Source organism: Desmodus rotundus, chromosome 2 (assembly GCF_022682495.2).
Source record: "Desmodus rotundus isolate HL8 chromosome 2, HLdesRot8A.1, whole genome shotgun sequence".
NCBI lineage: Eukaryota > Metazoa > Chordata > Mammalia > Chiroptera > Phyllostomidae > Desmodus > Desmodus rotundus.
In genome coordinates, this window is record NC_071388.1 from 42295737 (window position 1) to 42318955 (window position 23219).

At 42.8% G+C, this 23219-nt stretch overlaps 1 protein-coding gene across 3 annotated transcripts in view; it reads right to left on the reverse strand.

The window, feature by feature from the left end:
* The window catches only part of MCF2L2 (MCF.2 cell line derived transforming sequence-like 2), a 213783-nt gene that overhangs the window by 90698 nt on the left and 99866 nt on the right, over positions 1-23219 (reverse strand). For all 3 annotated transcript variants that reach the window (XM_053918126.2, XM_053918124.2, XM_053918125.2), the window contains exon 15: positions 6863-6936. In XM_053918126.2, coding sequence (XP_053774101.1) covers positions 6863-6936 — 74 coding nt within the window. The remainder of the gene's footprint in view (positions 1-6862; positions 6937-23219) is intronic.

Sequence of the window (23219 nt, forward strand, 5' to 3'; positions counted from 1 at the left end):
TCTCTGTCAGACTGCAGGTGAACACCGTAGCTGCAATGCAAAGGAGACCAGAGAACTCCTGACGTGCAGGGTTAGTCGTTCTGTAATAATGAGAGAAATGTTCGCTGTCTTCCTGACTGTTTCCCTGCAATCACCGCATAGTGCAGTGAAACAAGCCTCAATTCTTTACCGATTTCTTTACGGTAATCCTTTGCTCCAGACCTCCAAGCTTCTTCCTGCCTCCAGCATCAAATCTAATCTCTCCTACCTGGTTTTCAAGGTCTTCCTTTCCATCTTCATTCCCTGTAGCTTTATTTTTCCCATTACCACTATTACCCATTACAAATCTCAGTCATGACCGCACCTGTGAGGTCGTTTCCCTTGCCAGAAACACCATTTCTCCTATATCTGTTGACATCTTGGAAACCAAGTCCTAACTGTTCTTCTCTTAAACATCTGCCCTCCCCCCAAAGTACACATTATTATATACTTATCACTTATGTTAATTTGTTACCTACTCGTTGTTTCATGTGTGTTTTCCAACTAAAATCTAGTCCTGAAGGTAGGGACTGTGTACAGTGCTACCACACAGTGCTTAAAAATTATTTTTTCATATATAATAAAGTAACATTATTCTGGCTAGCCACCCAAATGTGAAGATAAATTATTCAGAACCCTGAGAGCACACAGAAGCTACGTTCACCTCCTCCCAGGACCAAACTGGACTTACAGCTAAATTATAGAACAATCATCCAAAATAACCAACTGCAGGTTAGCTGAAGAGAAGCCTTATAACCAAGGATTTACATGAGAAGCCACGTCGAGATTGGTGGGAAGGGCAGAGACACAAAAAAGTTTGGCCTGCTCCCATGGGTGGCAGCTAAGGTTCCAGAGAGATATCACTGCTGTGGGGGGTTCCCCTGAAAAGCGTGGAATCTAAACCCAAAGTTGGGCTCCCAGCCCAGAGCACCGGAACTGGGGAAGGTGCCCACATAACATCTGGTTGTGAAAAGCAGTGGCGTTTCTGTCTGCCAGGGAGAGACAGGAGTCTACTAGAGACATAGGCATCCTCTTAATGGTTTGCAGCCACTCACCCTCGGCTCCACTGGAGCAAGGGCATAGCAAAGTAGAATTGTGAGAGGAGAGTCGGGTTCGTGCTCTGTGGTGAGAGCTGAAGGGTCAGCCACCAGTATGCCTGTGCTAAATCATTCTTCCGTATCACAGATGCCATCTTTGTTGGGTGGAGCACTCCCCTTTGTGCTGCATCAGCCTGTGGGAAAGCAATAGCCCACCCTCTGGACTCCTTCTTGCCCCATCGTGTGTAGCTTATGTCTGCTGAGGAGTACAGCTAGAAGCTCTTGCAGTGACTGAGCCTAACAGGCAGCTGGCAGGCAGAGGCAGGTGGAGGTGAATCTCTGGGTGCTTTAGGACATTTGCTGACCACCCCTTAGACTGGCGCTAATAAAGCTGGCCTTGGTGTGTAGCTTGGTCCTCCCTGTGCACATCCAGGCCTAGCAGTGGCAGCCACAAACTGGGTTGCTGGTAACTCCTAACAGGTTACCCAGGGCCAGACACAGGTAGTATTTGACATTGGTCTGCACCAGAGTCCCTCCAAGGAGGCCCCAGAATAAGCACACCCAGTGGCCAGCTTCAGACAACAACAGAGCAGGATCCAATAAGCTTCAGAAATGGCACATCCGAAGAAAGATCTTGGCAGGCACCAAGCCCTGCTGGGGCTAATTCCAATTCATGTGCTCAGCACCTGCACAGCCACTTGCACACTGTGGTCAGGGGTTGGGCCTCATGTCAGCTAGCCTGAGGGTTGATCCCACACAAAAATGGGCCAATAGCAATCGACACTCAATTACAACCGGAGGGCTCACATAGCCCACACAAGCGACATTATCAGAGCACCAGCTAAGATGCTGAGGGAGACTGCCCCACTGAACCCCACAGGACACCTACTACATAAGGCTACAAGATGGGGAGTCGTAGCAGATCTACTTGTTACATAGCAACAGACACAAAGAGGCAGTCTAAATAGAAAGCAAAGAAAGAGATACCAAATGAAAACAAACAGGAAAATATGCTAGAAAAAGAGCTAAATGAAATAGAGGAAGGCTATTTATCATATATAGAGTTCAAAGTAATGATTATAAGGATGCTCAGCAACATGAAAAAGCCCATAGAAGCCATAAAAAAAAGGAGTAGTTAGAAATGAAAAATACAGCATCTGAAAAGAATACATGAAGGAATAAACAGGAGGTTGGATTAAGCAGAGGATTGAATCAGTGATTTAGGAGACAAGGTAGAAAAAAACACCCAATCAGAGCAGCAAAAAAGAAAAATGGATTAAAAAAAGTGAGAATAGTTTAAGGGAACTTTGGAACAACATGAAGCGTAACAATATCAGCATCATAGGGGTACCAGAAGAGGAGAGAGAACTGGGGATCAAGGACCTATCTGAAGAAATAATGACTGAAACTTCCCTATACTGGTAAAGGAAAAAGACACACAAGTCCAGGATGTGCAGAAAATCCTAAGCAAGATGGAGCCAAAGAGATCCACACCTAGACACATTATAGTTAAAATGGCAAAGATTAAAGACAAAGAGAAAATCTTAAAAACCGTAAGAGAAAGACGGTGTCCCACATGGGAGGTCTCATAAGACTGCCAGCTGGTTTCTCAACAAAAACAGTTTGGGCCAGAGGGGCTGACATGAAATATTCAAAGTGATGAAAAGCAAGGACCTACAACCAATACTCCTTTATCCAGCAGGGCTATCATTTAAAATTGAAGGAGAACTAAAGAGCTTCCTAGATAAGAAAAAGCCAGTTTGTTACCAACAAACAAGTATTATAAGAAATGTTAAAGGGTCAAGAAGAAGGACAATTAAAAAAAAAAACAGAGGAACATAGAAGAATAAAGTGGCATTAAATACATACCTATCAATAACCACTTTAAATGTAAATGGCTTAAATGCTCTAATCAAAAGCCAAATGGCAGTTGAATGGGTAAGAAAACAAGACCCATATATGTGCTGCCTACAAAAGACTCAGCTCAGAATGAAAGAAACACGCAGAATAAAAGTAAAGGGATGAAAAAATACATTTCATATAAGTAAACAGAAGGAGAAAGCTGGGGTAGCAATACCTACATCTGACAAAATAGACTTTAAAACAAAGGCTCTATTAAGAGATAAAGAAGGACACTACATAATAAAAAGGGAGCAATCCAGTAAGAGCATATAACCCTTGTAAACGTTATGCATCCAACATAGGAGCACCTAAATGTGTAAAGCAAATCTTGATGGACATAAAGGGAGAAGCGACAGAAATACAGTCATAGTAGGGGCTTTAACACCTTTTTGAAATCAATGGATAGATCTTCCAGACAGAAAATCAATAAGGAAAGGGTGGCTTTAAATGACCCACTGGATCAGACGGATTTAATTGATAGCTTCAGAGCATTTCACTCCAAAGCTGCAAAATACACAATCTTTTCAAGTGCACATGGAGCATTTTCTAGGATAGACCACATGTTAGGACACAAAACAATTCTCAGTAAATTTAAGAAGACTGATATCATATCAAGCATCTTCTCTAACCATAAATGTATGAAACTAGAAATCAACCACAAGAAAAAAAGTGAAAAAAGCAAAAGACCTGGAGGCTACATAATACATTCCTAAGCAATGAATGGGTTAACAACTAGAGCAAGGAAGAAATCAGAAGATACATAGAAACAAATGAAAATGAGAACACAACAACCCAAAATCTATGGGACAAGGGGAAAGGAATCCTAGGAGAAATTCATAGTGTCACTCGCCTACCTCAAGAAACAAGAAAAATATCAAATAAACAACCTAAACTTAGACATAAAGGACCTTGAAAAAGAACAAGAAACAAAGCCCAGAGTGAGTAGAAGGAAGAACATAATAAAGATTAGAACACAAATAAATGAAATAGAATCTAAAAAACAATACAAAAGATCAATGAAACCAAGAGCTGATTCCTTGAAAAGATAAACGAGACTGACAAACCTTTAACTAGATTCATCAAGAAAAAAAGAGAGAGGTCCCAGATAAATAAAGTCAGAGAAGAAAAAGGAGAAGAAAATATTACATACAACAATATGCAAAAAAGTTGGACAATCTGGGTGAACTGGATCAATTCCTAGAAACATACAATCTTCCAAAACTGAATCAGGGAGAATCAGAGAATCTGAATAGACATTACAACCAGTGAAATTGAAGCAGTAATTAAAAAAACTCCCAACAAACAAAAGTCCTGGGCAGGCGGCCTTAACAGGTGAATTTTATCAAACATTCAAAGAAGAAATAACATTTATCCTTCTGAAACTCTTCCAACAGTTTCAGGAGGACCAAGGACTTCCGAACGTTTTTTGTCACGGACAATAGAATGGTGATTGACAGAGGGAGAGGGCTGGGGTAGTGGAGATGGGATTATGGGAAATCAGTGTTGAGTTTTGGAGACTTGACTTGGGGTGGTGAACACACAATACAGTTACAGATGATGTGTTGTGGAACTGTGCACCTGCAATCTGTATAATTTTCTTAACCAGTGTCATCCCAATAAATTCAATAAAAAGGAAAAAAAGAACCCTAATGGACACCATCTGATATAACATTTTACCTATACTACTTGAAAGTTTATAATTTATTTGATAAAATCTGAATGCTTACCATACGCCAAGCACATTGTATTTACCAACTCTAACCCTGGCTTATTGGTATTATGCATTAAAACTCAAATATTTAAAATCAGAAGTGAATAAGGAAATATAAACTGTTGCAGCAAAGATTAGTGATTTTAAGGTATTCAAAGCTGGTGGTAGAACAAAAACAGTAGCCTTATAAAGTCTATTATTAGCATAGGTAGCTAACCATTAATAAAGAAAGGAAGGAAGCAAAGGAAGTCAGACAATGTTAAGCATAGTCAACCAAGGAGCATATCCTGCTTAACCAGAAAGCTACAGCTTCGTACACTCAGAGGAGATAGCAGCATTGGCGGCCAAGGGGACTAACACCTCTCTCTCCCCTATGCAGGCAGCAGCCTGCCAGATTGTCGGGTGGTCGGTTGCTGGCAGTAGGGGGTCGTACGCACATGCACACTGCTAGTCAATGGCCCACAGGGAGGCGCTTCTATGAGGCTCTCACAGTAGGGACTAAAATGGCAATCATAGAGGCCTGCCTGTCTAGCTTGAGAAAAGGATAGGATCGGATAAAAGAAACAGAACCCTGAAGATCTGGGAAAATAGATTGGTTAGTGGGTAGGCCCAGTGAGCCCATGAAAGCTTGGGGAGTTGATTAGTTAGTTTAAAGAAGTGCCTGGTCCTTCCCAAGCCCAAGATGATACAACCTGAGCCTAAAGAAGGCCCCTCTTCCTCTCTCAGCCTCTCTCCCCTCCCCTGACCCCACCCACGCCCCCCATAACACGTGTTCCTCCCGTTTGCTGGTTCCCGTGTCCCGTGTCTCAGGCCAGGAACAGACTAAGTTAGCCGGACTGGGGCAGAGATGGGCTGAATCGATGGTGCACAATATGTGGACACTGGCCCTGGGCCCGATGAAAGCAAGATTGGACTTTCAGAGCATGACAGACGTAGATAAGATTTGGGAACCTGGGGGCAGCCTTCTATTTTCACCCAAATAAATCTTAACCACCAGACCTCGTTTTCCCTTGTGGGTCGCGCAAAGTGCTTTTCTGGCAACACCGGAAGGACCCCACTTCCACTGGCAGCACCGTCTTTGGCTCAGTCCACTAGCTATTTTTGCTTTTTCTCAACATTCTTTCGCAAGAATCATAAAGGTATTTTTGTTTCATTAAATGCTGTAACTTTTCCTTTGTACTTCTCATGAGAAATATGATTTAATGATCTACTGTGAATTCATACAATAATTCACCAACTAACTTACAGGACCATTTAACCAAGACTTTTCTAATTATAAGACTAATAAAAGACCTGTAATTCTAAAAGTAAAATTACAATGATAAAAGTAGGTAGGGTTGCAGTAACAGAAAAGTCCCAAAAGATATACCACTACTTGAGAAAAACAACACCACCTTGCCGAGCACTGCTTTTCAGAGACAACCCAACTAAACTCACTTTCACATATGCGGCCTTTGGCCATTCACTGTAGCTCAAAGATACATTACAATCAGTAAGAGTCTACATGTTTCTTGGCACCTTGAAGTGAAAGACTATAAAGTAGTGTAATTAAACTAACATTGGCTTTAATGAAGGAGCAGGTTCCTGAAGGTGTTTATTCGTTGATGGAACAGGCATTTTTTTGGAGGCCTGCTAAGAGCTGGGCTTGATAGACCCTGGGGTTAAAATAACTCGTGAGTCAGTAAGTCAACTGGTGTGAGGGTGAACGATGCGATGCGGGTTTCAAATATAGAGAAGTTTTATTTTAAGTGAGTTTTTCTCTTCTGCTTTTGGTCTTTACCACTGAACTGCAGAGCACTCACACGCATTGTAAACACCTTCCTGCAGGCCAAAATTAGCATTAAACTTGTGTAAACTGTCTTTTAGGAACCTATTGCCTCTAAATGCTTTTAAACAAACAATTCAATTAACATCAACAATAGTTTACATTTTCTTTTTTCTTGATAATTCATTTTTGTAAACACTGAGTATCTTTGGAAACTTGGTGTATGTCATTTTCAGTTCTTGCTTGTTGCTTTTATGAGATCCATGAGTTGTTTTCAGGTATATAAATGAACGTTGAGTATATAGAATAAATATGTGATTTTATCTGGGGAAGACAGGTGATGAGTTTCAAAACAGAGGATAGTCTACCCTTTCCCCGCACCCCTGCAAGGAGTTAAAATGACTTCCACAAAGGAGTCTGCGACCTCACCTGCTGGGAGAGAGGTTTTCAGGGCTGTCTAGCTGCTCCCACTCATCGTGACTGCTTTCCAGTACTTCTTCATTCTGAAGCGAAAGAAATTTTGGTAAGACAGTCTATTTTATTTGCGGAGGAGCTCTAAATCTATCTTCTTTCCCCTCGATTTCTTTGTTTGGTATTTTTTGTTTGTTTGTTTTTAATTCTCCAGTTGAGCTCCAGTTATCCAGCTTTTCAATTTTTTTCTTCCCTGGGTTTTCCCCAACCGTTCTGTGGATCTGATACTGCTGGCCCTGCCAGCTTCCTTTAGGAGCAGCAAGAAGCAGGTAGGTTTTCTTTTTCCTTAGTGATGGACTATTAACATTGCTCTCCTCCCTCTTTCCTGATGTTTCACTAGAGATTCAGAGTGTGAGCTACAAGATAACGAGATCATTTGACAAAATATCTACTTTTTTTTTCTTCTGGTTACGAAATGAAGGTCTGGAGAAGTTGCATCCTGCCCAAGGCTAGAGACAGAGATGATGTAAGTCTGGTGTCTACTTTCACAGACTTGTCATCATCTGTCTGCTCTGTCACACCACCTCCGAGAGCAGCTGGTTCCTTAGGAAGTGCAAAGTGGCCACCAGTTCAGGCTCAAAGCCAGTTGGTGGTCTGAAGCCCTGCTCCAGGACATGCCAGCTCTGAGACCTTGGGCACGCTCCCTGACCCTCTCTGCCTTGATTTCCTCCCCTTGAACGTGGACCCCTTGCCACTATCTACCACAGTGGCTCTTTCTCAGAACAATACTAGGCAGTTAATTCTCAAAAAGAGGCAAGACTCCCTCTCAGTTTGCTCTCAAGAAAATATCATTTTAACAAGAAAGTGAATTTGTATAACATTGATAGCAAAGAGAGTATGATAAAAGTATTAAAATCATAAACAAGTAGATAACTGGCCAGGATTTGAGTTCTTCCAGCCTGCCAGGTTCTGTTTAAATGAGTTATTTTACATCTTCACTGAAGGGAGGATAGATTTAGAAAGGGCCCTCTTGCAAAAGTATTATTAAGGAATATTGAATGAATAAACATAAAGATTCCTTGTAAATTAGAGCTGGAAGTTGAAGGATGAGCTTTCCCCAGACTGAGGAAGTGATGGGAAAGTCTTGCAAAACAGATGAAGTGAGAGGCTTCTCCGTCTATTGACAGTGTGAGAAGATAGTCCTCTCCCCAAAGCGGTCAAGGTGAAGTTTCTTTATTATCCATAATGCCAACCACAGGGACGGCGATTAAAAAAATGTTTGGTGGCCAAAAATAAATCATGGTTCTTCTTGTCCTTTTCACAGATGTCTTCCTGAATCTGCTATCATATCTGGAATGCAAGCTAACAAATAAAGGAGTATTTGGGACACTAGCTTTGCTCATTCAGCTCTAAAATACAAGGGGAATCTTACATTCCAACATGCCAAGTTTATGTATTTTTTCTTTTAAAATAGGATATCATTTCAGAATCTGAATTTTTAGTTACCTCTCTTACATATATTTGAGCAGAGACATTATATGTTATCTTTTTCATATGTGTATGAAATATATATGTGTATATATAAAATTTCATTCTCACTTGAGGACATGTTTCCATTGACTTTAAGAGAGAGAGAGAGAGAGAGAGAGAGAGAGAAACATTGAGGTGAGAGGGAAACATCGGTGTATCCTGCATGCACCAACCAGAAATCAAACCCTCAACTTAGGCATGTGCCCTGATCAGGAATTGAACCAGCAACCTTTCGGTGTGTGGAATGATGCTCTAACCAACTGAGCCACACAGCCAGAGATAGAATATCTTTTTTATTTTAGTTAATATACACAAGTAAACGCCAGTCCCTGGATTCCAACCAATCTAGTTATTTTCACCGCACTACAAAGACAACTCTTTGTTCACATTTTCTAGGTAATGCTGAACTAATTACTGTAGCAGTTAATGTTACATCACATCCTTTTCCAGTTCCTCCTCTGTGACATTTTGTGCCCTAAACCCCCGTGGACTTTGAACCCCAGCCTCATCCATCTTTGGATCCTAAATACAGGGCCATACAGATTAGCCGCTGTTACTAACGAGACTCCCTCCCGCTGTGAAACTTGCTACTGCTGACAAAGTGAGTTGTGCTCTTTCCAACCCTATTGATCTCTTGTCAGTGTGGTGGATTGAAGCTCTTATTTCATGACCACCTAGTGACGGAAAAACAACATGACTCAAGGTGCAGGTGTGGACCTTGTCATCTTTTACACTGAATGATGACACTCCTCTAACTCACAGACTTTGTCATGCATGGGATGCCCTCACGGGCTTCCTGAAATGCCTGGGCATGGACTTGGTTGTAGCAACCCATGTTCTTGTGGCCACATGTCAGACAGTTGGTGTCAGGGTAGAGGGAGTGTCCTCTGCCAACCATTTGATGGAATGCAACGCAGGTATGACTGAGATGTGATGGGAAGAGTCCACAGCAGATCTGAGGGCTGCTTTAATAAAAACCTGCAGTGAAGTTGTTACCTACAGGCATACCTCGGACATATTGCAGGTCTGGTTCCAGACTACAACAATAAAGCAAGTATCAAAATAAAGCAAGTCATAGTCTTTTTGCTGGTGAAGTGTCTTGCCTTCAATTTTTTTAAAAAAATAGAACACCTGTGAAGCACAATAAAACGAAGTATGCCTGTACAAGGTTTTGCTAAGGTTTCCTCAGATTGGTTGTGTTTAAGTGTAGTGGCTTTCAAATACCCAAAGGAAAAACATTTACCTTATAACACACACACGCATTTCGTGGTTTATAATAAAAAATATATATATCGTACTTTGTTTTTGTCCCATTTCTGGCACAGAGCTCCTAAAACCCTTGGAATTTCCTAAGTCACAGTGGCAAACACAAGGCCCATGGGCTGAATCCGGCCCTCTACCTTGTTTCATCTGGCCCGGCACCTTGTTTCTACCCAGTGGCAGCACCAAGCTCCTTGCCCCTAGTTAAGGAGCAGTTATATGTATACAGTCCTAAAATTACATTCAGCCCTTTGAAGGCAACCTTGAGGCTGATGTGGCCCCCGGTTAAAATGAGTTTGACACCCCTATCTAAGTGATAAAAGCAACAAATATCCGGATAGTCATAACAAACCCACCTGAGTTTATGTTAATGAGGTGACTTTTGGAAAGGACTTAGTAAGGATAGAGTCTGGTAACCAAGGAAACCAAATGCATAATTAGAGGGTTGAAACTTTCAGGTCCTCTGAAACACCCCCCCACCACACCCTCACAGGGAAGGGAGAGAGGTTGGAGATTGAGTTCAATCGCAATGGCCAATGGGTTAAATAATCTTGCCTGTGCAATGAAGCCTTCATGGTGACTCAAGATGCTTTGACTTGGGTGGTGGGCACACAATGCAATATACAGATCGTGCATCACAGAAACATACACTTGAAACCTCTATGATCCTATTAACTAATGTCACCCCAATAAATTTAACAAAAAACGGGGAGGGGTTGGGTGGAGGTGGCTGAGGGAATGGGGGGATAAATGGTAATGGAAAAAATACAATAAAAATGAACTGTAAAACAACAACAACAAAAACCAAAAAAACAAGGAGAGCTTCCCATTTGGTGGACGTGCGGACACTGGGGGAGACTGGCTTGCTCAGAGGGCATGGAAGTTCCGTGCCCTTCCCATACCCTGCCCTATGCATCCCTTTCACCTGGCAGTTCCTGAAATATGTCCTTTTTTAATAAATTGATAATCTTGTAAAATGTTTCTCTGAGTGAGCTGTTCTAGCCAATTAATCTAACCCAAGGTTCGGGTCCTGGGAACCTCTGATCTATAGCTGATTAGACAGAAGCACCAGTGACAACTTGGACTTCTGACTGCTGTGTAAGGGAGTGAGGGAATCTCATAGGCCTGAGCCTCTGACCTGTGGGATCTAATGCTATCTCCTTGTACATGGTGTCAGAATCAAGTTCATTGCTTGGTAGTGGTGGGGAAACCACACACACACACACACACACACACACACGACAGATATAAAAATCTAGGAGGCAATAACTGAACAAAATGTTTATCTGGGAATCAAAGGAACTGCAAGTCAGGAAGTAGAGATTCATGAAAAAGTCCAAATAGTGTCCTCAGCCCCCTGCAGGCAGGGGCTCAGGGTTTTTATGGGAAAAGGGAAGAAAATGAGATAAGTTGTATTAAAGAGAGAGAGAGGAAGAGAGAGAAACATGATTTGTGGTTCCACTTATTTATGAATTCATTGGTAGATTTTTTTAAAGATTTTACTTATTCATTTTTAGAGAGAGGGAAGAGAGAGAAATATTGATGGGTTGCCTTTTGCATGCATCCTATCTGGGGACAAAACCTACAGTCCAGGCATGTGCCCTGACAGGGAATTGAACCAGTGACCTTTAGCTTTGTGGGATGCCACCCAACCAACTAAGCCACGAAACTCAGGGCCATTGGTTGGTTCCTGTATGTGCCCTCACAGGGGATATATACGGCAACCTTGGTATATTGGGTGACACTTGAAGCAGCTGAGTTGCCTGGCCAGGCCAGTGTTTATGGTTTTGTAACTTACATTGAAGTCTTTTATCCATTTTAAGTGTATTCTTATGTATGGTGTAATAACCTAGTCATTTCATTTTTTTGCATGTACCTGTCCAATTTTCCCAACACCATTTATTGAAGAGACTGTCTTTACTCCATTTTATGCTCTTGCCTCCTTTGCCAAATATTAATTGACCATCAAGGTGTGGGTTGATTTCTGGGCTCTCTGTTCTGTTACATTGATTTATAAGCCTGTTCACATGCCAGTACCATGCTGTTTTGATTACAGTGGCCTTGTAGTATAGTTTGATATTACATATTGTGATACTCCCAACTTTATTCCTCTTTCTCAAGATTGCTGAGGCTACTTGGGTGTTTTTTGGTTTCATATAAAATTTTGGAATATTTGTTCTAGATCTATAAAATATACAATCAGTATTTTAATAGGAATTGTATTGCTTTCAGTGGTATGGACATTTTAATAATGTTAATTCTTCCAATCCATGAATATAGTAAATATTGTATATGTTTCCACTTATTTGTATCTTCCTCCATTTCTTTCTTCATTGTCCTATAGTTTTCTGAGTACAGGTCTTTTACCTCCTTGGTTAAATTTATTCCTAATAAATTTATTTTTTATTGTTGTTGTTGTTGCAATAGTAAATGGAATTCTTTTCTTGTTTCTCTCTCTGATAATTCATTATTGATGTATAAAACCATTGATTTCTGAATATAAATTTTGTATCCTTCTACTTTGCCACATTCATTTATTAGATCTAGTAGTTTTTGGTGGTCTTTAGGGCTTTTTATATACAGTATCATCTTATTGCAAATAATGACAGTTTTACTTCCTTCTTTCCAATTTGGATGCCTTTTATTTCTTCTTCTTGTCTGACTGCTGTGGCTAGGACTTCCTATACTATGTTGAATAAGGGTGGTGAAAGCAGACATCTGTCTTGTTCCTGATCTTAAGGGAAACACTTTTAGTTTTTGCCCATTGAGTATATTGGTTGTAGGTTTTTCATATATGGCCTTTATTATGTTTAGGTGTGTTCCCTCTATTCCCACTTTGCTGGAAGTTTTTTATCATAAATGGGTGCTAGATTTTGTCAAAAGCTTTTTCTGCATCCATTGATAAGATCATGTAATTTTTTTCCTTCATTTTGTTTATTTGATGTATCACATTTATTGAGTTGCAAATATTGTACCAACCTTGCATCCCAGGAATAAATCCCATTGGTCATGGTGTATGATCTTTTTACTGTATTGCTGGATTTGGTTTGTTAATTCTTTGTTGAGGATTTTAGCATCTATGTTTATCAGGGATATTGGCCTATAATTTTCTTTCTTTGTAGTCTTTATCTGGCTTTGGAATTATGATAATGCTGGCCTCATAAAAAGGAGCTGGAAAGTCTTCCCTTCTTTTGAATTTTTTGGAATAGTTTGAGAAGGAGAGGTATTAGTTCTTCTTTCAATTTTGGTGAAATTCGCCTGTGAAACCATCCTGTCCAGGACCTTTGTTTTCTTGGAATTTTTTGATTACTGCTTTAATTTCATTAGTTGTAATTGGTCTATTCATGTTTTCTGATTGTATGTTTCTAGGAATGTATCCATTTGGCCCAGGTTGTCCAATTTGTTGGCATATAGTTGTTCATAGTTTGGTTTTTTTGTTTTTTTGTTTTTGTTTTTGTTTTTTTACAATCCTTTGTATTTTTGTGATGTCAGTTGTTATGGCTCCTTTTTCATTTCTGATTTTATTTATGTGGGTCCTCTCTCTTTCCATCTTGATCAGTCTGTCTGTTTAAAGGTTTGTCAATCTTGTTTTTCTTTTTAAAGAACCAGCTCTTGGTTTTATTGATGTTTTGTATTATTCTTTCAGTCTCTATGTCATTTATTTCTGTTCTGATCTTTATTACTTTCTTCTATTTACTCTGGGCTTTATTGGTTGCTATTTTTCTAGTCCTTTTAGATGTAGCATTAGATTGTTTATTTGAGATTTTTCTTGCTTCCTGAGGGAGGCCTGTCATGCTATGAACTTCCCTCTCAGGACGGCTTTTGCTGTGTCCCACAGATTTTGGGTTGTTGTGTGTTCATTTTTATTTGTTTCCTGATAATTTTTTATTTCTCCCTTGATCTCATTTATAACCCATTCATTGTTTAATAACATGCCATTCAGCCTCCATGTCTTTGAGTGTTTTTGAGTTTTTTATTGTAGTTTACTTCTAATTTCATGCCATTGTGACCCAAGAAGATGCTTAATATGATTTCAATCATCTTGTCATTCATTTATTTTTAAATGCTTGTGAACCCACCAAACTGAGTTCACTGTCACCACTATGACCTGTAATTTGAAAACCCTGGAGAGTGAAAGAACTGGGTGTGAGAGGCAGACCTGGGTGGGAATCCCTGGCTTCCTTTGTATTTAAAAGTGGCCTTGGCAGGATTCCTCTGCACCTTAGTTTTCTGCCTACAAAATAAGGCCAATTACATCTACATGAGAGGGTTGTTGTGGCGATGAGAGATAGTGTATTAAAATGCTTAGCATGAAGAAAAGGCTCAATAAATGACATTTACAGTTGTGTTGCTTCTGATTTTGAGAAGGAAGCTAAATTGTAGCCAGAGTACTTTTGGGAAAATTTTGAATTAAGCTTCTAAAAACTCTAGTTGGAAAACAGCATATTCAAATAAATGCTTTCTTTTTTCAAGTACTAGTCCTTTTATTGCTATAGTACACCAAGAAAATTGACCACAGACCAACCCACCACTTACTGCTATATCTCTGTTCGGGATTCCTTATGAGCCTCATAGAATTATGAAATGATGTTCTTTAAAGCAGAGCAACAAGTTCATTGTGAAATTATATTCTGTTTCCCTTTAGTCACGCTGAATTGGAGTTGTCCTTAGGGAATCCTAAATGAGGGATTTTCTCAGCCAATTGGTGCATTAAAAGGGAACCAACCCATAAACTACCCTACTGGGAGGCCAATCAAGCGGAAGAGCGCCTTCCCCTTTATGTTAATTTTAAGCTGAAGAAAAAGGGTGGCAGGGAAGGCAGGCAGGTTGGCAAGTGCTGTGAGCCCAACATCACTCCCTGTACCTGCATCTCCACCCCAGCCTCTCTTCAGGTTCAGAGTGGCACCAACCCCCACACACAGGTTCTCTAGGATCACCTTTCTTATGACTTCCTATTTCTTCTCAACAAATATAATCTGGTTTTTTGTTTCCACTGTATTTTGAAGAAAAACATGTTTCAAGATTGAGAAAACAGGCTAAGTGTCTAGCCTGAAGGAATTTTGTAAAAAAATATTTCAATTTCTCTGAAGACTCTATCTTTTTAAAAGTATTAATCTACTGTCTAAAGGGAACTACATTTTTAATAGCTAATTTCCAATTGATTATTACAGTTTTTTTCTTCCCCGAAGGAGAGATAACAACATTTAAACTGAATCCAATTAGTTTTCTTTGAAGTTACATGATTTCACATTCTGATTTTAGGGATGCCCTTGTGGTAGGGAGTTAGACAGGAGTAAAGCGACGATGATAGGCCAGGTAGGAAAGGTCAAGGGGAGGAAGACTCTGGGTTGCTCCTAGCAACAAACAAACCTGGGTAAACAATGACCTCGCCCCCACGTAACCTTTCCACCCCTAGCATATTGCTGGTCATGCAGTGCAGACCCTCTCCTGACCTTCCTCCCCTAGCATGTTGGTACTCATACAGGTTAGACCCCCTTAAAGGGGAACGGACAGGGGGCTGGAGAATAGCCCTTTAGTATTAAACCCCCAGGACAATGAGGTTCTGACCCAAATCAAATATGTCGAGGTCTCTGTTGTGTTTCAGTTCCAGGCCCAGAAAAGCAATAAAACCAGGCAAACGACACCATGGCTGACATCAGGACCAGCTGCTATGACTAATAGCCTCCTGTCCTGGTGCCAACCAATCAGTAGTGACCACACCCTGAAAAAGACACACCTGGAAACTGATGACTATTCCATTGGGATCCACCTCTGAGAACTCCAGATAAATACCCTCAAGATGAGGACCCAGTGTGGCTCCTTGGAGCATGCAGGGCCTTTCCCCAGCCCCTTCCCCCAGGCACATTTTCCCTACCTCTCTCTCCCCTAAGCTCCAAGGGCTCTTCTTTTGCCTCTGTAACTTGTTTCCCGAGCCCATTCCTTCTACAGCTCACTTCTTATGCCTCTGTGACTTTCTAAATGAACTATCTCTTAGAGTTTGAGTTTTGGTTCTGAATTCTTCCCTAGCCAGAACTCAAAAACTGAGGTTGCTGCCCTGACAGGTGTGGCTGGGTGGGTTGGGCATCGCTCTGCAGACCAAAAGGTAACCAGTTCGATTCCCAGTCAGGCAATCAGGGCACATGCTTGGGTCATGGGCCAGGTCCCTGGTTGGGGGTGTGTGAGAGGCAACTGATTGATGTTTCTCTTGCACATTGATGTTTTTCTCTCTCTCTTTCTCCCTCCACCCCCCCCTCTCTAAAAACAAACAAACAAATGAAATTAACACTCACAAAAAAAACAGGTTCCTGATCCAAGGTCGGGTCTGACTCCTCTGGTCTAACACCTAGCGCTGATTCACTGTCAGCACTAGGAAACCAATTTCAGTTCCAATGCTTTAAGGTGATGGTATCTGATAATTTAAGATGAAAGTATTACTGACTACATTATGCCACGTCTTTAAAGGAAAAGCAATTGGACCTCATTTTGAAAAAGGTAAGGCACATAAGGGGTTGAACCATTTCAAGTGTGACAGAGCAATCACTCTGAGAAGGGTTTAAGGTTAAGCATTTTCTGGCATTGTAAATTTTGAAAACCTGGGAAAATAAATGAAGCAGTATGACAAGGAAGAACCACTGAGAAGTTACAGAATGGTGGGGTGCAGGCGAGGATAGTAGGAAAGAAAGGAAGGGCAACCTCTCCGCAGGGCGGTCCCCTCCGGCCTCAGCCTGGGGTGGTCTTAGAGACACAGTACCGAGTGCAAACCCTCAGCCTGGGGAGGGCTGTTCTGCCTCCCTCTCTCCGCTGCTGGGACCGCTGGAGCAAAGGGGGTAACCCTCCCTTTTTTATTTTTTTATTTTTGAGATTTCATGGGCTCTGATGTGAAGAATAAGAAGAACTTTTGAAAAGACCACTTCGAGAATCTCTCCTGGAAGCAGATTCCAGGGTGGAATGCTGGCTGGTCTGCCCTTGGCTCCATCTCACTCACTGGCCTTTCCAGCGCATCGCCTCTTCTCCTGCTCTTCGCTGATGCACCTGAAGAAGCCATTGCCTAGATCCCTTTGGAAAATAAGGCAGCCCCTTTTTATGTATGTATGTATGTATGCATGCATGTATGTATGCATGTATTGGCAGCCCCTTTTAAAAACAGCAGGCACACAGTTGGAGGGTAAAGGGGCTGTCAGTCACTTATTCTCCACGCACTGCTGTGAACCAGCTCATTCAGATTTTCTCCTGTCTCCAGTCCAGACCAGCTGCACTGGATGGGGGATTTTGAAAAGGAAAGGAGGGGAGAGGAATGCTTTAGAACATTCTGTTGACCAAAGCCCTTTGGAGAAGGACAGGCTTAAAGAGACCGGCCTGAGTGGTTCTGAGGCTTTGTAGAAATGGAGTGATTAGAGAAAGATAGGAGAATGAGTCCCACATGCAGACTTTTACTATTTCAAAATTCTCCCAGGGTCTCTTTGACCTATAATTTAAAATTTCCCAGCTAGCATTGTTAGTAATTAGTTTAATGTTTTTACCAGTTAAATTGTTTTTTATAGGCTAGATGAATATTCTAAACGCTATAATTTTTGGTTTTGGGGGAAATAACTTCTTAAAAAACTGCAAACGTTGCAACATTGTTTTAACAAAGATTTGCAAGCCTGTAGTTCTGAATAAGTTCTCAAAAGTGAGGAACATATCACAAGATACCTTTCTCTCATTCCCAAGCCAAGAAACGTGAAGGAAATAATTGTATTAGAACATTAAAAGAAGTTCCCCATACATTGTGAATTTTCTCAGGCTGTTTGATTTCATGGGATTTTAACCTCAACGCATATTAGTGTAACCTGGTTTTTACGTGTCTGTAAATCTTAACAACTAAACAAAATCACAAATTTGAAAAGTGCTTTACCAGACTAATCTTTGGTTCCTAACCTAATTCATGAATAAGTCCCACCTAACCTCAAAGCCAGTGGGGCTGACGCATTGCTGTGGGGCGGGCTACAGCCCCTGGGCAGAGGTAGCCCGGCTAACAGAAAGAGAGGGTGCTGGTTGCTGTCATAGGTCTGTAAAACTCTACAAACGCTGGACCCAGCCTTCACAAGGCCGCACTTTCTACTGTGCTTCCTGAGTGCTCCATCCTGGCCAACAAATTCATCCATGAGGAATCCAAGATGAAAACCTCCAAGATATCTTCAATATCTTCCTCTCCTTCCTTATTAAATCTCTCCCCTTTTCTCCTCTGCCTTGATCTACTTCATTCATCAAACTTTTTCAGGCAGTCTAGTATATTCCAGGCACTTGGGAGAACATCTGAATTAATGGGTACGAACCCTGCCCCTCTCTATTTTTTGACACTACCATTAGTAGGTTCTTGGCACTCACCTAGACTGTGGCAATGGTGGGCAGCTGGTCAGTCTGCCTACCTTCACCTAATCTACTCTTCATTGTCTTCCCAGAGCTACCTTCTCATGCATAGGTGCCCTCCCTGGCAACAACCGTCAGTCGAAGCCTTCAGCGGCAGCCTGTCTTTGGTCCATCTTCCTAGCTTTCCGAAACCACGCCCAGAAGAGCCCGTGCTCCTTCAGGCATCTGCAACTTCACATGCTTCCCCTTCCTGGAATGTCCTTCCTTGTCTTATCCACCTGTCACAGTTGTATTTATTCTTTAAAGTTAAGTTCAAATGTCACCTCCTGAAAACATTACAGATATAGTAGTTATACACTGCCCTTTAATATGTTATATCCCTTTTTCCTGAGGTGTGTCATTTTGCTTTATACTACAATTTTGGAAATATGTCATTTTCCCCATGAAACGTGTAAGTTTCCTGAGTTTGGGCTCCATGTTAGAATTATTTCCATATTTCCAACCCAGAGCACTGCTCTGCTATGTGTTAAATTGAGCTGAATAAGCTACCTAAAATGGACCTATCAAATATTTCAGTCACGTCCAAGAGCAAAGCCAACAGTGGTCTTCTTCTTCTTATTTTCTCTTTTTAGCTCCTGCAGTAAAAATGCATTCTCATAGATTAATATAATCACACCCTATTGCCTCTGAATTTGGGGGTCTCTCTTAGCTTAAGAGATTTGTATCCACCTTAATGAGTTCACCTTTATCCCAAGTCCTCATGGCCAATGAATATAGCTTCTAGGCCCATGTGATTGAAGTACGGTCCTTGTCCCATCTGCGTTCCTGCCACCAAACATGCAAGTGAAAGCTCAGGTTCCTGGGCCCCACCCCAGACCTTCTGAATCAGAATCTCTGACGACGGGGTCTGAGGGTCTGCCTTCTCAGTGAGCTTCTCAGGGCTGCAGTACCTAGGAAAGTTTGAAAAACTTCATTCTGGAAATTCTTCAGAGAGCTTGGTTGGGGGCTTCCTCAAGAATTTGGTGGATTCTCTGAACCTCTTATTAGCTCTAAGAATGACTAGACTTCAAACATCATAGAGGGCGAACACAGCAATGTAGTCAGAGTTCATACAGTTCCCTTGAGAACTAGGAAGGTAAATGAAAGCTGGCAGGATTCAAAGGAATGAGAAAGCAGGGAACGGCACCTGGCCCTAATCTGTTGTCCTCAGGCCAAGACGGATACCTGTGAGATTAGGAAAAGCTATTCCATTCAAGACCCAAATCTGACCTTCCTTCAGCCCCTTTTCATCTTTTACACAGAACATTCTATCTATAAACACTGGACAACATGGGAGACTAAAATCACTAGGAATCTGCTCGGTGCCAGGCACCTTGCTAGGTGTTTCCCAGACACTTCTCCTTTCCTAAACTGCCTGTGAGCTCACTTGGTTTACATCCCATCTGCAGAAGAGGGAATTTAGAATAGGAGAGATTAAGCAAACAGCTAGTTAGTTAAGCAGATGAAGTAAGTAATTGGGTGGATAGGTTAAGTTAGATAAGTAAACTGCCGTTAAGTAAATGGCTACTTTCAAATCCCAGTGTCACCATTTACTAGTTGTGTGACCCTTGGGAAACTCACTTAACCTCTCAGAGTCTCCGCCACACCAGGGATGAAACAAGGGACACTCATCATCTTCCTCACACGGTGCTGAGGACTTGCAATAAAATCGGGGCCCTGCAGCACCCAGCACAATGCCTGCCCCTCGGTCAGAGTTGTAGCAACCATTCCTTCACCTCTCCGCTCACTTCCAACCTAGCTTTTTTTGTTTTTGTAAATTTTTATGAAGGAGCCTGCTTGCTCATAGCCCATAGCTCTTCCTTCATCCTGCGGGTTCATTCAGGAGGAAAGAATTCTCATCAGCCCCTGGCTCCTCTCCAGCTCCGCAGAGGCTGTGATGCGAATAGCCCCTCTGAGTCACGCTCTCAGCCTCCAGCTGGCAACAGGAAGGGCAGGAAGTACCACAGCACCACTGCCAGCAACCAGAGCGAATCTCCCTTTCCACTGCAGGGCTTCCCCAGGGCATGGCCCCAGAGGCACAGCGACCGCGTCGTGTTTAGTCTGCCAAGTCCCTGCGAACCACACAACCAGGATCACCCTGTGGGGATACGGATGGAAGGCCTTTTATGGAAATGAGTTCTCTGATGATGATAAAAACATATCTTGATTTTTGTTGCAGGTAGTAAGTGGCTTTCCTTCATAGCTTTTCTTTTTCACTCTGAGCATCTGGTCTGGAGGACAAGGAGGGGCATTCATCACCATGTTAGGGATCGCTCTCATGGACCGGTTGTAGTCTCATTTCATCTTTGAGTTCCAGGCCAAACGCCAAAAAGATGTCAGAATTATCACCTGGAGTCTGATGCATGTTCTCTCCATCTTGGTCGTCTGTCTTGGGCAGTGGCCACATCACACAAGCAGCGATGACTGTTCTTCATGTTAGTCAACTTCCTTGTCCCCCTCTTAATAACCTATGTGTTAGACAGGACAAGGGTCTCCAGGTCTGGGCCAGTCTTAGAAAATGCTGTTCTTGCTAAATGCTAAAATGCAGCACAGTATTTTGCAGACCAGTTATCAATAGTATGAGCCTGATAAGAACTCAGCCAGGTAAGTGTAGCCAAGTGCAGAGAAGAAATCAACATGTAATTGACTAAATAGTGTAAATAAGAAATGGCTAAACCACCCTGCAGGGGAGACAGCTTTGCATATGAACCCCCTATCTACTTGCTGCAAGTACATAACACCACCTTGTAACAACCACTTCTTTCTCGTTCTTGAATGGAACACCCCAATTGGCCAGCCCCTTTTGAGCTCATTAACAAATTTGGCAGCTCAGATGGAACTCCCCTAAGTGACTCCTTCCCGGCCTGGTGCGGACACTTGGCAAAGCAGTCAGCAGCAGCGGCTCGCCAAGGGCTTACTCGTTGTGTCTCCACTGGATGGAGGATTTGTTCTATAGGAGACTCCCGTTCGTGCTGACCACTGGATGGCCACCTGGCCTGCCTCCACAGCAAAGCAGAGTGGCCACCTGAACCTGTTTTGTTCAGCACTTTGGAAGGGAGGGGGTAGGCAGCCCCTGCGGTCCCTTTAATTAGTGTTTCTATTCCTGATTTGGGTCTAGGGTCGTTGGAAAGGTAGTTGCAGCTCTGGAGTGTGTTTGTTTCTGGTTGGTCGTCAGGCAGGAACTGTCTCCAGATGCTGGATTCAGGGTCCAACCTCAATCTCACTCTGGAGAGGTGAGGAGTGCCTGCAGGACAAAATCAGACGTGCTCTGCTGATGGTCCCTGGTCTGGTTGTCTAACTTTGGTGTTCTTTGTGCATTTGCCTTGCTTGTCTTACCTGTACATGTGAAACTCAGATTCACCCCTGAATGCAGCTCCTTGGGGTGTATCCTTCGGAACTGGATAAAAAGAACTCTGTATATTTGACTTAAATAAACTAAATGCTTACATAAATTAGGAAATATAACAAATGTGTCAATGGTAGGAAACTGCCTGCCCTGTATCAGGCAGCCTTGCTCCAGGCTGGGAGTCTCCTGTGGGTTTGGGAGGCTCTGATGTCTAAGCGCAGCTTCTTTGCTTCCTTGGGTTTCAGCACTTACTGACCACACGGAAGCTTCTTGCCCACAACTCCCGCCCCGCTTCCATCCAAGGAGTGCACTTTCTGTGCACCAGAATGGAAGCCATGACAGGAAACTGGAAGGGCACCTAGCAGTTCTCTCAGCAACAAGGAGGTTCCCACCAGACAGGCCACACCACCCTCATTGAGGGGGACAGGCAAGGGAGCTCATGGCTTCCAGTGGAGGTGATCTGGGACAAGCAAGATTGAGTGGCAAAGCTCTGGCTGTGGGACTCAGAGGCCAGTCTATGGCTACCAGTGTAAAGATATATGCTTGGGGTTACAGGGAAAGAATTCCCGGTTTTATCTGAGATGTTTGAGTAAGACTCCCACAGCTTCTCTTGCCCCGAAGGATAAGGAAAAAATTACATGCCCATCTCTTCATAGGGTCTCATTTGAAGACACAAAGAAATGTTCTATTAGCAGGTGTGATTTCAGAAATTTTACCAAAGGTGTGGTAACAGAAGCCAAATATCCTAGGAATATTGACAACTAAATAAATCTAAGATTGTCTGATTGGATTGGTACCAGAAAAGGAGAAGGTGGAAGTAACATGGGGATATGACTTGCTTTCGGGAAGAGTTTAGAGTGGTCTTGAGTAATTTACTGGTTCCCTGTCCACTCATCTGCAAGGACGGTTTTGAGATCGCTGACTCTGGGCAGGGGCACAGCCATGCATTCCCTTGTGTCAGAGCCCAGTCAGTCCACAAGCCTCCTCAGACCTTGGCTTCTTTCCCAAGCAACAGTCCATTAGCTGCCCCCTCTCTTTCACAGCTGTGGGTTAGCTGGGGGGTGGGACAGGTCGAGGTGAGGGATGTTGCTCTCTGTATCCACAAGCAAGACAGGGTGCTTCTAAGCTATGTCCCTCTTTGGGGCATGGCCCCCACTCGGCCTGGGCATGGGCCCCTATGGTTTTGGGAGCCTGCTGACTGGCAATGGGATGGGCTGACCTGGGCACTTGCCCTGCTGTGGACGCGGCAAGGTGGAGCAGCCCAGTGTTTTGTCGCAGCCAGAGGCAGCCATGGAAGCTTAGGAACAGAACACTGCACTACTAAGGTGGGAGCTGGAAGGGAGATAGGTGCAAAGAGGCCGTACCACCCAGAACCTTCCTTTTTGCAGATTGGGTCTGAATTGTGGCAGGTGAGCCGAGCTGTTAAACCAGGCATCCTGGGCCTGTCCTCTGCCTCCCACAATCCCACCTGCCTGGGTCAGGGTGGGAAAGGCTTGGGGAAGCCTTCTCAGCCCACCTTCCATAGGAGTCCGGAAGCCAGAGGGTGGAGCCAAGGCCTGTGACAGCAGCAGGCGGTGACTGCTAGTGTGGGGCTCTGGCCAGGGAGAAGAGGGGAGGAGCCCCTCATGGCGTCACTGACTCTCCTTACTTCTCCCTCCTGTTTCATTACTGCCTGTGCCTGCAGCTATTTCGTTTTTAGTGTTGAGCTCCTAATGTTTCCAAAGTGGGGACAAGGGGTGGAGGAACCACAGTCTGTGAAAGATGACAACTGTGGGTTACACAGACCTCAGGTGATTTGCTCATTTCAAGGCCCATCCCAGCACCTACTGGGCAGTGGGTTTGGGGGATAAA